This window comes from Nannobrachium achirus, assembly GCF_963921795.1.
Source record: "Nannobrachium achirus genome assembly, chromosome: 15".
Classification (NCBI taxonomy): domain Eukaryota; kingdom Metazoa; phylum Chordata; class Actinopteri; order Myctophiformes; family Myctophidae; genus Nannobrachium; species Nannobrachium achirus.
Window position 1 is genome coordinate 479,949 of NC_137822.1, and position 14,982 is coordinate 494,930.

Here is a 14,982-nt window from a genome sequence, read left to right on the forward strand (position 1 = left end):
TCAGTTCGGTTTTTAGTTGCAATCTGTAAAAGATTATTAAGAATAGTGGTTTTGTCTTCAACATCAGTGTTTTGTTGTTTCATTCTGTGTGAATGGAAAGGGTCATCTTCTGAAAGCGAGTCTTGGTCATGAAGTTGTTTCTGGTGGGGTGTTTGTTTAGAGGATATGTCGAGGTGTTTGTCTTTGGATGTTTGTAGTGTTGTCAAAGTTTTCTGCTGTGTTTGCTGTCTTTCTTCTTCATTTATTTTTGTACTTGTTTGTGAAATATTATCAAGAAGAGTGTTTTTGTCTTTGATTAAGGTCTTTTGTTTTTTACTTTTCTCCATGTGAACATCATCTTCACGTGATTTCCTTTTGATGGAATGCGATTTGGTGTGATAGATGTGTTGATGATTCTCTTGGTCATGAAGTTCTTTCTGGTGGGGTGGTTGTTCAGAGGTTATGTCAAGGTGTTTGTCTTTGGATGTTTGTAGTGTCGTCAAAGTTTTCAGTTTTGTTAGCTGTGTTTCTTCTTCATTTATTTTTGTACTTGTGTGTGAAATATTTTCAGGAAGACTGTTTTTGTCTTTGATTAAAGTCTTTTGTTTTTTACTTTTCTCCATATGAACATCATCTTCATGTGATTTCCTTTTGATGGAATACGATTTCTTGTGATAGATGTGTTGATGTTTCTGAAGAACATGTTTTGGGTTAACGCTTTCTTCACAATGATCATAATCGAATGTGCGTGTTGTGCTTGCTGGTGAGATCAGCCATGGGATGTCATGCTTCTTGTATTTGTAGGTGCCTCCAATATATTCTCTCATTAGGGCAATGGTTTTCTCTTGATCCTGACTTGTTTTAGGAACAAGGTTTTCATAATGTGTCTCGTTGTAAGCAAGAAGTACAGGAACATGGGTGTCCAATACCCCACCAAATGTTTCAGGTTGAATCACATGAAGAGGACTTGCAGCTTCAGGACTTGTGTTGAAGATGAGCAAATTCTTTCTACATCCTCGAGATATTGCATTGGGCATCATATCACCAAAAAAGTCCACATTCCAGCAACCAGAATGCTTAAGTTTGTTCCACTGTTGTTGTCTGAAGTGTGTAGCCAGCTCAGCAGGTATGATGCCTGGATGGTTGTGTTCTATTTCATGTTGAAAATCAGTTATCCATATTTGTCTGTAGTCATTTACATGTAGGATGAGATTGTCAAAGCAGTCTCTGTCATTGATGTTGAATATAACGGCTTCATAGCAGCAGTTTCCGTTGGTGGTTGTCCTCCTTCCAGGATCCACATCAATTTGATGTTTTTGAGCACTTCTGATTGCACGTGAAAGCAAGTCATCGGGTAAGGATGTCGAGCTGGCCATAAACAAAGGAAATGTGTTCTTCTCCATGAAGACCCTGTAATAGAATGGAATGATTTGTTTCTTGACACATTTTAGATGTCATGGCTGACCATGTAAAAGGTTTGTAAAGTCTGTATGCAGTTATTCATTGTGGAGTGACTGACCCTTTAAAGTAGCGTAATGTTTACTCAGTGGATTGGTAAAAAGATTATAATGTGATAGACTTTACACGTAATTATATATATATATATATATATATATATATATATATATATATATATATATATATATATATATATATATATATATATATATATACACACACACACACACACACACACACACACACACACACACAATAATAAAGAACAATAAAGACAATACTCAATAGCGTATGTTGTCTGTCTTTTAAATTTAATTGAGGTATTAATTTTGCCCATGATATAGTAGGCCTATATTATATAGTTGCTAGTTACTTTGCATTTATAAAAATTATAATATTATAAAACATACATAATCCACTTTATACCTATTTTATTCCTTGGCCATTTGAAAATAGCCGATCTACAAGTTTGAAAATATCCGATCTACAAGCTCACGTTGCTATTTTCAAACATTTTGTACTTTTGATAACAATAGTTTTGTACTTTTACTAAAGCACATTTTGAATTAGGCTATTTCTGAGTAGGCCTATTGATACTTTTACTTGAGTAAAATACTCTGCTGTTGTGTATTGTTCTGTATTGGTAGGCCTATATTATTCACCTTTAATTGCTGCAGCTAGTCTTTTCACGGATCTCCTTTTAATAGACCTTGTACCAGTGAACTGTACCGTCATGAAACTGTACCTTCTCCTATGCAAACTTCTAATAAAGTCTCCAATCAATCAAATGTAAGTACTGTAGCCTACTTACACTTGAGTTAGATTACTTTAGTAAATCCAATTTCCAGTATTTTTACTCTAGGCCTACTCCACTACATCTCGGATCCAAACTTTTACTCCATATAAGCCCTACTGTACATTTTGGCCATTTGAAAATAACTCACATTGTGAGCATTTAGATCTGCTATTTTACAAATATTTTTATTTAATACCGGACTTGTAATAGTACTGATACTTTTACTCAAGTAAAGAAGTATTCTTTCCTATTATGGCACAAAGTTCTATAGGCACCGGTTCTCGTATAGTGAGTGGATGGACCGTTCTCATACTATGGGAATGCGTGTGCTACACCCTAACTCGTGGCCTATAGAAATTGGCTACCCCACACGCGGTGGCGGCGGCCAGATCAAACATTATCGTCGTTTCTATCATGTATTTCTATGGACTCCGCAGCGTTTTGCAGTGGAGAGAGTTGAACAGAGCGATGGACATGAAATAAACTGTGTCAAAGTGAGCTTTTATATTACTCTAAAGGTGCAGAGATTGTTTACAAAATGTTAAGTCAGCGCACCAACAAGAGTCAAGACTACAGAGAAACAGAATTCTACCTTTAAAGTTCTTCGAGGTCCGAAGTGTATGAACATGTGTCTGCATTGCAATATCCAACGTAGCCTACTGCACAATGCAATGCTGTAGCACTACAGACTGTCTACCAAAACAATATCGCATCGTCTTTTGGATAATTATATGGAAAGCGAGCGCATTCAGTTTAATTCTTTATGAACATTTACCCCCCCCCCCCCCCCCCGCCGCCGCCGCCGCCGCCGTACTGAGTAGGCCTACAGTACAGCAAAAACGACGACGTGTGCTTCTTTCATTCATTTTACCACACGCACACAGGCACGCACGCACGCATGCACACACACAGGGAGCCTTGAATAAATGTGCACTTAAGCCACGCATGTGTCTCGTTTCTTTTTGGCCTTCCCTGACAAGAGTTTAATGAGCATAGTATAAAAATGGCCAATTTGTTGTTTCTTTCTTTTCGGGGGGGGGGGGGGGGGGGGGGGCGCATCGTGAGCTTGCAGATCCGCTATTTGCGAAGGATTATTTGATATTTTAGACATTTGAAAACTTGTGAAATGGGACATTCTGCACAATGAGTAGCTTACTTTTTACTATGCTACCCTACTGATACTTTTGTAGGCTAGCCTACTCAAATAATGTTACAAAGTAGCCTACCTACTGACTTCTACTTGTAACTCAAGTAGGCCTACACTTGTATGCCTACAGACAGGAGGTTACTTAACCTGGTTTTATAAACAAAGATATTGATTAATTAACACTTGTTGCATTGTGTTGATTTAGGCTCTGCATATCATAACCTGAAAACGGGGACTGACTAACCTCTTTCTTGCAGAAAAAGCATCATTTGTTCTGGTAGCTGTAGAGAAAGGTCCTTGTCCAAATGTCCTCCGTCCTTATGTGCTTGTGTATGAGTGAATACAAATGACGATGAGTTGATGCTTGGTCCCAGTGGTGTTTGTTGACTTTAAGATAATGTGTCGTTACTGAGGAATGTCAACAATGTTGCCAGGTCTTCTCATTATAAGTGACTTTGGTCTTCTTTTCCTGTATAGTCTCTAGTTGCAGGTTGCTTTTATTTGGGCTTGTTTCTGAAGTATAGTTGCTTATGTGGCCTTGTTTTCAACATGCTTTTATAAAATAGCGAATGTAATAGAGGTCAAGTGGTGAAACCTTTGGCCTCGTTTTCATAGACCTGTTTGCTTGTTTCACTCACAGAATCTGGCAACCGGACTCCCGGGGAGCCTGGCTTCTCTCTCCAAAACAAAGCACTGCATGCGTGTGCATGCGTGTGTGTGTGCGTGTGCGTGTGTGTGTGTGTGTGTGTGTGTGTGTGTGTGTGTGTGTGTGTGTGTGTGTGTGTGTGTGTGTGTGTGTGTGTGTGTGTTGCGTGTGCCATACAATGACCATACATGAAGCTAGTTAGCATTTGTCTTTAGGTTTTTAGAACTTTGATTATATTGCGTTTTTTGATAGATATCCATTTACACTTGTTATATTGCTGTTGATGTACTGACATATTATCTTGTGATGTTTTGTATCAGCCACCCACATGCATGGACATACCTGTCTATTGGGAGCTTGCTGTTGATGTAGGCCTACTGACATATTATCTTGTGATGTTTTGTATCTGCTTATTGTAAGTCGCTTTGGATTAAAAGCGTCTGCTAAATGCCTAAACTGTAAACTTGCGTTTTTTTCTAGATAGATATCCATTTACACTTGTTATATTGCTGTTGATGTACTGACATATTATCTTGTGATGTTTTGTATCAGCCACCCACATACCCATGGACATACCTGTCTATTGGGAGCTTGCTGTTGATGTACTGACATATTATCTTGTGATGTTTTGTATCTGCTTTATCTTGTGATGTTTTGTATCTGCTTATTGTAAATCGCTTTGGATTAAAAGCGTCTGCTAAATGCCTAAACTGTAAACTGTAAACTGTGCCTGTGAGTGAGTGGTGAGTGTGCCTGGCCTGCACAAAACAGCGCCCCTCCTTTAACTAGTGTGTTGTGTGTGGCCACTCAAGGTATTGCCCAGGCTACGGACAGGGCCAGCCACCCAGCCAGCCAGCCAGCCACATACCCACGGATATACCTGTTCATTGGGAGCGCTTTCACCGCTCCAAAAACATTTCAGTTGACTAAATCTATATACTTTGGCGGGCCTTGATGGCGGTGCAAAGGCTGATTTCACTCTTGGTTGCACGCTGAAAATAGACAATCTGCAAGCTCACAACTACTATTTTCAGACTTTCTTTCACTCTCAACCCTCTGGCACTGTAACCACTGTCACTAAACTGGAAAAAAGAGCGGTGTCACAACAACAGGCGGGACAAAGAAGTGATATGGAAACAAAAGAGGCGTCATAAAGTGTCTCTGGAAGAGTTTGACAGATGCTATTGTTGTCGTCGTAAATACAGTGGACGGTAAAGACAGAGGTTATGAGGTCCCCCACAGAGTGAGCTGCTGGGGTCATGTCACATTCCTTCTTTGCTGGGTGGAACGTTCAAATCCTAAATGATCATTTAACTCTGACAGGGCTCTATTTTGATTGTCTTAAGTAGCAGCTCTTATGCCTTAACATAAAGGCCTGTCCATACTCCGACCACCGAACCTTTTGTCAGAGAGTTCCGACTTTCCGACGTGCAGCTTTCCGCACTCTAATTCGGGGTAATGCTTTTCAGAAGATGTGAGTGATGTCATGTAGTTTTGTAGTTGAACTTGACCTTTCCTTGCTATTTTAAAACATTTTGTACTTTTACTTTTGGAACTTTTAAGTACTTAAGTCAATTTTGAATTCCGTAAAAGATTTGAGTACTTTTTCCACCACTGCAGAGAGGGCAGACTCTGGATCTGTGTCTTCTATGATGTCTCTGCATGCAAAAGCACTCCATGCAGCATAGCTTTCTCTGTAACTCTACACTGGGAACACAGAGCTGCCAATGGCAGAAACACGAGCAAACAAGTGTTCACACGGTTTCATCATTGCATATCGGTCAGTGTTGTACGTGGTGGATTAATTACGTCTACTATTAATATTATTAAGACCAGACAGTGTGCACTGGACATGCACACTCTTAAGATATTATCTAAAGAGTGTGCATGCAAGTGCACATGCATAGTTAAAATGTTATGCTCTATATGAGGCAGAATTGTCTAGATTATGTGGGGTGTGTGTTTGTCCGGTAGGCTATATGCACTGCAGCCATATTGGAGAGAAGTTGGGTGTCTTCTCACTTCCTTCAAAGGTGTTACGCTCTGTTATTTCATGTAGCACGGTGGTTCTCAAACCTTTTATGTCAAAGAACCCCATAACTCTGAGAGTGTACAAATGGAACCAAATGTCATTTGGTTCCATTTGTACACTCTCAGAGGCTCTGTGTAACTGTTCAACACCGAACCGCTGAAATCATCACATGGGCTGCATGTGTCTCTTCAACCAAACATGTCCTGATTATCACACTTTCCTAAACATTTTCCAAGTGTGTTTTCTGGTGCTGTGTGTGTGTGCGCGCGCGTGTGCGTGTGTTCCCTTTTGTTTGTGTGTGTGTGTATGTGCCTGTGTTTGTGTTTGTGTGGTGCTGTGTTGGTGTAATGTGTTTATCTCCAGCGGGAGGATGTGTTGAGAGACGTTTGGGGGAGTTGCCATGGAGACAAATATTTGCCAGGCATCGTAGCAGTGGCGGTGACGTCATGCTCGTCGGCCGCGTTGGTGTTTTTCTGAAACGGCTGTCAACAGCGCTGACATAAACATCTCGCTGGGTCGTCTCCGCTTATGAGCCCGTCGCGGAAATAAATCATTTTCGGAATGAACCGGCTCCGCCGTTAGTCCACGTGGTCGTGTGAAAAGCAGAGGCGCTTCAGTGCACCTTGCCGTGGAAGTGGGTCTGCTATCGTCCGTCTCCACAATGTCCCCTTTCCTTTTAAGAGCCTCAAGTACTTCCTCCAAGCACAGTGGAGCACTTCCTCGTTTCGCTTATCTTCCCTACATCGTCGGGGAAGTGAGATTCGCTTCAGTTAAACTAGGTTCTCAGCTACATACAGTTTCCTTATTGCGGTGGTTCTCGAACCCTTTCATGTCAAGGACCCCCAAATGGACACCCATTAGCCCGCAGACCCCCATTCGAAAAGATATGCCAGGGATCCTCCATAAGAGAAGGTTTTTACGGCTCCGGCAGTGATTCTCAAACCATTTTAATTTCAAGGACCCCCAGTTTGACATGCATTAGGCTACGGACCCCCATCTAATGGCATTTCTATCTCTGGGAGCCCAATTTATATTGTAAGATCAATTTTAATTTAACTCTGAGAGTGTGCAAATGGAACCAAATGGACCCGTTAGGGTCCATTTGGTTCCATTTGCACACTCTCGCAGGCGACACACTGTCGCGCAGGCGATTCACAGCAAGGGAAAAGCAGGCTGTTCCTCCTGAGAAGACTGAGATCGTTTGGGGTGTGCAATAGGATGCTACAGATGTTCTATCAGTCTGTCATGGCAAGTGTCCTCTTTTTTGGTATAACATGCTGGGGTGGCAACAACAGAGCAGGTGACACGTTTAACCTAAACAGACTGGTGAAGAAAGCAGGCTCTGTCGTTGGGTCCTCTCTGCAGGGGGTGGAGGAAGTAACCAGGGTGCGCACTGCAAAGAAGCTAGATTCCATCTTGGAGAACTCCTCCCACCCCCTCCATCTAGAGATCACCAGTTACTGGAGTAAGAGAGGAAACGACCGCTTTACCTACCCAGTACGGAGATGTGAGAGATTAGGAAAATCTTTTGTACCGGCTGCCCTTAAGCTGTACAACGAGACACATAACGGACGCTTGAAAAGGTCTCCCTTCCTAACTTAGACTTACGGAACCATTGCTGTATTGACTTTGACCTATAAGGAACTATTGCTGTATTGACTTTGACCTCTAAGGACCTTCCAGGAAGAGTGCTCATGTGCGCCTTGCGGTGACACGCTTCCTAGTTTCTTCTTTTTTCGCACTGATTTTTGACACTGCACTATTAGGTTGTTAGTGTTGGTAGTTTCTGAGTATTTTTGCTTTGTTTAACAATGACAGTGAGATACTTGTTTGCACTAACTCTAGCATTGACTGCTATGGTCTCTTTTGCAAGACACTTTATGTATATATACTTATATATTATTCGCCCCCTCTATTGATGCACCTTCTCTTTATTGGTACTGTACTGCTCTTGTCTTTGTTTTTGTTTTTTTCCCCTCTTATCTATCTTTTCTTACGTCTCTGTAACTTTGTAAATAACTGTATACTGCTGTGCTACTTCTGGACAACTGAATTTCCCCCTTGGGATAATAAAGGTATCTATCTATCTATCTATCTACTCTCTGAGTTACAGAGCCATAAGGTTCCATTTGATTCCTAACTATCATTTAGCTGGGGACCCCCTGGAACTCCCTCAATGACCCCTGGGGGGTCCCTCAATGACACCACTTGAGAACCAATGCCTTGCTGCAGTCATATCTATTTAATGCATTATAAACAGTGCTTATAACCGTTATTTACTTAGTTACTTTACTTACAGTAGTCGATTATCTGCATAAATTATCTGCATAAAGCAAAGAGTATCTTATAACTTTGTCTTCTTCTTATAACTATAATTATACAGCATTATAAGCAGATTGTACTTTGAATAGTGAGAGCTTTGTATAGCGAGAGCCTCCACTTGCAACTGGAAGCTGTTTTATGTGCCAGTGAAATTCACCCAGGCCAGTGGCTTTTCGTTTTGTCCGTCTTTCCCTGAACGGCAGGAGGGTCATCAATATTCAGCTCAGCTACTGATGCTTGCACCGGTGGCCTGGGAACAAACTAAATCAATAGCCTGTTCCCTGGGACACTTAGATTCAACATTCCTTATACACAGACTGCAAGACTTTGGTCTTGATAAAGCTGATAGCTGATAATATTGTACCTACAACAGAGATCAGTTACTGTCACGTCGTAGCCATCAGTACCCAGTGGAATAAAGTAACTAAGTACTGTAATTTGTAAAGTACAATTTTGAGGTATTTGTTCTTTACTTGATATTTCCAATTTTCAATACTTAGACTTCTAGTCCGCTACATCTCAGGTCCAAATATTGTACTTTACTACTACATTTATTGGAAAACTTTAGTTACTATAGTTACTTTACAGATGTTTATTATAAAACATACATAAACCACTTTAGCCCTATTTTGTCTCAGTGGCTGTTTGAAAATAGCCGATCTACAATGCGACGCGTTGTAAGCTTGCAGATACGCTATTTTCAAACATTTTTGTACTTTTACTTTCGGTACTTTAAGTACATTTTGATGCCAACACCTTTGCACTTTTACTCAAGTACATTTTGAATTCTGGACTTGTTCTATATTGGAGTAGGCTATTGATACTTTTACTTAAGTAAAATATGTGAGTAGTTTTTTCCACCACTGTGGGTACCCAAAGGTCCTGCCACATTGTTTGTTTTGTGGTTCCGCTGGCTGTGAGCCATGATGCACGGGGCCGGGCTGTGGACACGGTGTCTTTGCCACTGGACAAAGTGCTCTGCTCCCCTGCAGTGAGTTAGGTCACATCATCATGTTTCCAGCATCAGCGCGCGCACCCGGACCAGCTGCCCCACCTCCAGCTAACGAGACGTTAGTGAGCCGGCTGGGACGACACACCTGTTGTGCATCAAGCTAATCGATGCACAAGAGGATGAGTCAGCCGTCCCTCCTCCACAAGTCCACAAACGTGCACGCACAGGCGCACGCACGGACACACACACTCATGGGAGAGAGAGATGAGAGCCTCTGTTATCAAACATATAATTTTCCAAATGTCTGTCTGAGTGTCTGTCTGTCACAGCGTTTCTCCTCAGTGGCTGGAGCAATTGATCTGAAATCGCATCACCATTAGCATATGAACACACCTGACATAACTGTGAAGCCCGTTTGTCACTTTCACAAATCATATGCTGTATATTAGCAGTTTTATGGTGTATCTACTATCTAATCTGCATCTAGCATGAGGCATATCTATTCTGCATCTAGCATGAGGCAACATCTTTAACCAGCTCTGTGTGTGTGTGTGTGTGTGTGTGTGTGTGTGTGTGTGTACACAGTGCACATCCCATAACCCACACACTGCACATCATTTCGGAGCTCATATCTTTGAACGGGTAAGGGCTAGTGACAGTAGTTTATTGTAGTCGGGCAGAAACCTTCATATTCGAACTTTTTTTGTGTTTAAAAAATATACTAGTCCTGTGCCCGGGGGGGTGCGATGAGGGATTGAATGTAGGAGTCTCAGAAGTAATGTTGGAGAACCCAGACTGGTGCCCGTTGGGCAGAATAGTCACCATCGATGTCCAGTTGTACAATACCCGTTGTATCCGTCTGTCTGGCCGGCACTCTTTTATACTGATATATGGTGTTCTGTGACTGTCCAGGCCAGTCTGTGATATCATCTCCAAATTTGGGCACTGTAGTGAAGTCAGTCAGTGATGTCAGTTGGGCTTTGTTGATGCCAGTTGGGCATTGTTAACATGGCGGCGACACTGTGTAGTATCAGTGATGTCAGCATGCAGGCAGACGGTCGGACGGTGGACAGACATTCGGTAAATTAATTGCGACCGTAGGACGTAAGTTTACTATGAAAACGGTCACAGCTTGTCTGTCTCATTGCACACGACTCTGTAGCACACTTTACACTCACTTTCTCTCTGATGTTCAACTTCCTCTCCTCCAATGTATCGCTCTCTGTTGCTTACTTTTATTTCATTCAGAATGTTGTCTGAGTATTAAGGGGGTCGAATCTTCATTGGTTAAATTCCCTATTCTGGAAGCGGATATTTGGCAAAAGCTTGCCGATCTATAAGTTTGGGAATGGGGCACTAATTCTTCTGGTGTGTGTGTGTGTGTGCGCGTGTGTGTGATTGTGCGTGCATGTGCATGTGCATGTGTGACTGTACTTTCTGGAGTTAATTGCGACTGTCAGGTCAGTTAGTATGAAAACGTCCACCTCATGTCCGTCAGTGAGTGAGTGTGTCTGTCACGCTAAGTAACACATGGCCATGGGTCTGTGGCTAATTGCTGATTGGCTCTGACATGGCTCTGTGTCACATGGCTCTGTGGCACGTCAAATGCTACGTCTGTTGGTGTGCACTGTGTGCGTCACTGTGTGTCTGTCTCTGTGGGTGCCAGAAACTCTGTTGTTTCAGCACGAGCTGACGGTTGCTTCTCACGGGTTGGGCGTGTTACTAGTGTGTACTTGTGATCAGGATTAGATGTTGGCCTTTTCATACTGGCCTCATATGTTTTGTCCATTTAAGTATTTCATACTGCTGTTATACAGTCCATTCCAGCATGGCCCACATGGTCTATTAATGCATCTAATTCCCTTACACCAGGGGTGGGCAACTTTCACGATGGAGAGGGTCCACTATATTTTCACCCGCACTCCAGAGGGCCACAATGCATATTGCTATGTCCTACTTTGTCATATCTCATACAAAAGAGGCAAAAATAGCAGATCTACAAGCTCAAAACGCATCGCAACGCGATACGTTTTGAGCTTTAGATCGGCTATTTTTGCTTCTTTTGAATTGGAATCCTGAATTATTTTTTGAAATGTTTTAATTGGAATCGTAAAATGTAATATTATGATTTAATTTCAAATGCATTTAGTTATACTCATGTTAACTTTGTGAATTTAAATACAAATACGTTGGACATCAAAAAGACTAACATTTTAATACTGCTATACTAGTCATTAAGCTACTAATTTAAGTGGGTCATGTTTGGCATGTTTGTAATCGTAACAGCTGAATATCAGTATTCCAATATTAACCTGCGGGCCGCATTAAGTGAAGTTTAGGGCCGCATGTGGCCCCCGGGCCGCCAGTTGCCCATGTATGCCTTACACAGTGTGATTATTCATTATTCAGTGGAGGTACAAATAAAGATATGTCATAAGTGCACTACTTCCGTGTTCTTCGCCGGGGGACCCAGTGACACCTGTTGCTATAGAAACCATAACCACCACATAGTTTTATGAAACAAGCCTGTCACATGGTTCCATGGCTTCCTCTTCTGTGTTTTGACACAGAAGCACAGTGTTGCTATGAATGGAAATGGCCATTCTATACTGTACATGTATTTCTGGGAATTTATTTCTACTGTTTGTACAGTAGGTGTACAGGTCTGATACGGCACTCAATATTGTTTGGGGTTAGGGGCAGTGGTGGAAAAAGTACTTACATGTTTTACTTATGTAAAACTATCAATACTGCAATTTAGAAGTACTCTGTTAACACCTGTGTAAGGCTGTGTTTAATCCAAAATATGTCCGCTCTAGGACTACAATTGGCACACCCTAATAGTTGGCCGCTAGTTGCGCTGTTCTGGTACCAAAAGCAACATGCTTTCCATAGGCTTGATTGCGACCGTAGGTCGCATTTACTACCAAAACCTCCACAGGCTGTCCGTGGGTGAGTCAGTCCGTCACACTTTTGCCCTGCTCATATCTCCACAACCGTTGCCCCCATCCATGCCAAATTTTGCACACACACTCCTTGACTGCCAAACTACAACCTCCAAGGACCCCCGGAGCCCCAGGGACCCCCAGGTCCCTGGGGGACCCCCAGATGTAAAAAATGACCAAATGTGGTCACACGTCACACTTTTTCCCTGCTCATATCTCCGCAACCGTTGACCCGATCCATGCCACATTTTGCACACACACTCCTTGCCTGCCAAACTACAACCTCCAAGGACCCCCCGAGCCCCAGGGACCCCCAGCTCCCTGGGGGACCCCCAAGTGTAAAAAATGACCAAATGTGCAAAAATGACCAAATGACCACCCCAACGGGGCTGCTCACGGGGAATTCCCGGGGACCACCCACTCCTCGTGCTCCAGAACGGATGCAAAAGTGGTGACGCCCCCAGTGGAGGACCCCCTCCACTGCAGCTCACATCGCTTATCTCCCGATTAGGGAGTCTTACTGGTATTATATTGTTGTGTGCAGTGTCACGCACCAGAAAAAAAGCCATAAGAGCGCGCTAACTCCCTATTTCTTTCTCCTTGTTGTCCTCACAGCATTTCCACGATGGAAGAAAGGCACAGCAACAGATCGAGAGCTCGTGGAAGCAGCTGGAAGTGGTGAGTGACTTTGACAACCTGCTTAATTCCATTCTCTTTGAGTGTGCGTACAAAACGTCTACAGAAAAGTAGGTCGTAAAGTACAATAATATACTGTAAGTAATGAGTAGTACTAGTTACATATGTTGCTTGAGATATCCACACGATTGTACCAAGGTGTTTGCAACATAAGCACGAATAGTAAAATCATGAGCCTAAAGTGCTAGATATGAGTTTTTGGCACATTTGTACACTCTCAGAGTTACACACCTTTTAAGGGGTCCTTTGGAACCCCCAAGGAACCACAAGGGTCCCTGGACCACACTTTGAGACCCCCTGGTGTAGCAGAGTGTTTCCGGTGAGCCAACTTGCACTATATCAGCACCCTGACTCTGTTTGACAAAGAATGGAACAGAGCCTTCATTATTAGTATTATTAGTAACATCTGTGAAGGACGTGAGAAAAGACCCAACTTCTCTCCAAAATGGCTGCTGTGCATACAACCTCTCACCCCTCCTCCTTCGGCACTTTTGAAGAGCCCTTGAGCAAGGCACTGAAGCACAAACAGTTCCAGTGGAGAGCTGCTCAGTGGCCAACTGTATACTATGACTGCACCCTGTTGACAATAGGGCTTGAAGTGTGTGACGGAAGTGCTGCGGTTAACGGAAGTTACGTCATGCGATGCGGGTCTGTTTACATTCCCCAGCGAAAAAACTAAAATAGATTGTAGCTCTTAACTCACTCTGAATAGGTGTAACATTGCTTGAATCAATGTTTTTGTTTGTATATTGTTTATTGCGAGCGTAACCGACGGAGCAGGAGACGTAGACCAGCTTTTTTCGTGCAGGGAATACGTTTGCAGGAACACCGCACTGTGAAAAAAATACAGCTTCCGGGAAAATTCAGCCCCCCCCCTCTTCACGTCTTCTGCCTTCTATTGTCACCAGGCTTTTCTCTTCGGAGATGAGTAAGCCTGGCTACGCGAGGCTACTATGACTGTGGTTGTTCTGGGCCGCTCCCAGCTGTCAATGTGTTTGTGCAGGGGCGTCACAAGGGGTAGGAAAGTGGGACTGAGTTACCAGGGCCCAAGGTGGAGGGGCCCTAGTAACTTTAGCTATTAAAAAAATAGCAGATATACAAGCTCACAGCGTGGCACCGAGTGCCGCGCTGCGAGCTTGTAGATCTGCTATTTTTGAAAAGTCGTGAAAATGTGTGCAAATCTTTGAATATGTATTTTTTAAGCGAACATTTGTAACTCAAATTTTGCTTACGGGGGGGGGGGGGGGGGGGGGTCCCTGGAACTAAATATTTTGAGATGGGGGTCCTTGGCCAAATTCATATCATTTTGGGGGTCCTTGACATGAAAAAGTTTGAGCATCACTGACATGGAAACAGGTTAATTGCACACATTTTCAAACATTTTCAAAAATAGCAGATCTACAAGCTCGCAGCGCGGCACTCGGTGCCGCGCCGTGAGCTTGTATATCTGCTATTTTTCAATAGTTAAACATTCATGGGGGGCCCACAGTGAATCCTTGTACCCAGGGCCCAGAATTTGGTGTGACGGCCCTGTGTGTGTGTGTGTGTGTGTGTGTGTGTGTGTGTGTGTGTGTGTGTGTGTGTGTGTGTGTGTGTGTGTGTGATTGTGAAGCAGGGTGCATTTGTGCTCAGCCAAAATACCCTGGATATATAAAAGAATTTAGAGGGTACGCGCGTGACATAATCATCATAAGTGGGAACGCCTACTGAGTGGCAAAAAAACTACTTTCTGGCCTTGACAGCCCATACATCCAAACAGAAAAGTCCTATCTAATAACATGAAACGACTTTAAACTATGTTAAACTCACTTTGCCACTCACTATGCTATTTAGTTTGCCACTCGATTTGCCATTCACTTTATGCATGCATATATACCGGCAAAAAATTATATTCAGCAAAAATAATATATTTTGTGATAGGCCTAAAGGAGAGCTCATCTTCATGACGGGTTGAGACTGTACAGGACACCACTCCTTATCTCTGCCTGGTCCCGCTGGTGGGTGGGGGG

General features: G+C 42.8%; 1 protein-coding gene across 10 annotated transcripts in view; it reads left to right on the top strand.

The window, feature by feature from the left end:
* Nucleotides 1-14,982, top strand: part of fnbp1b (formin binding protein 1b) — a gene marked incomplete at its 3' end in the record, with an annotated part of 162,436 nt that overhangs the window by 88,496 nt on the left and 58,958 nt on the right. For all 10 annotated transcript variants that reach the window (XM_080743105.1, XM_080743106.1, XM_080743109.1 and 7 more), the window contains exon 5: nucleotides 12,893-12,955. In XM_080743105.1, coding sequence (XP_080599231.1) covers nucleotides 12,893-12,955 — 63 coding nt within the window. The remainder of the gene's footprint in view (nucleotides 1-12,892; nucleotides 12,956-14,982) is intronic.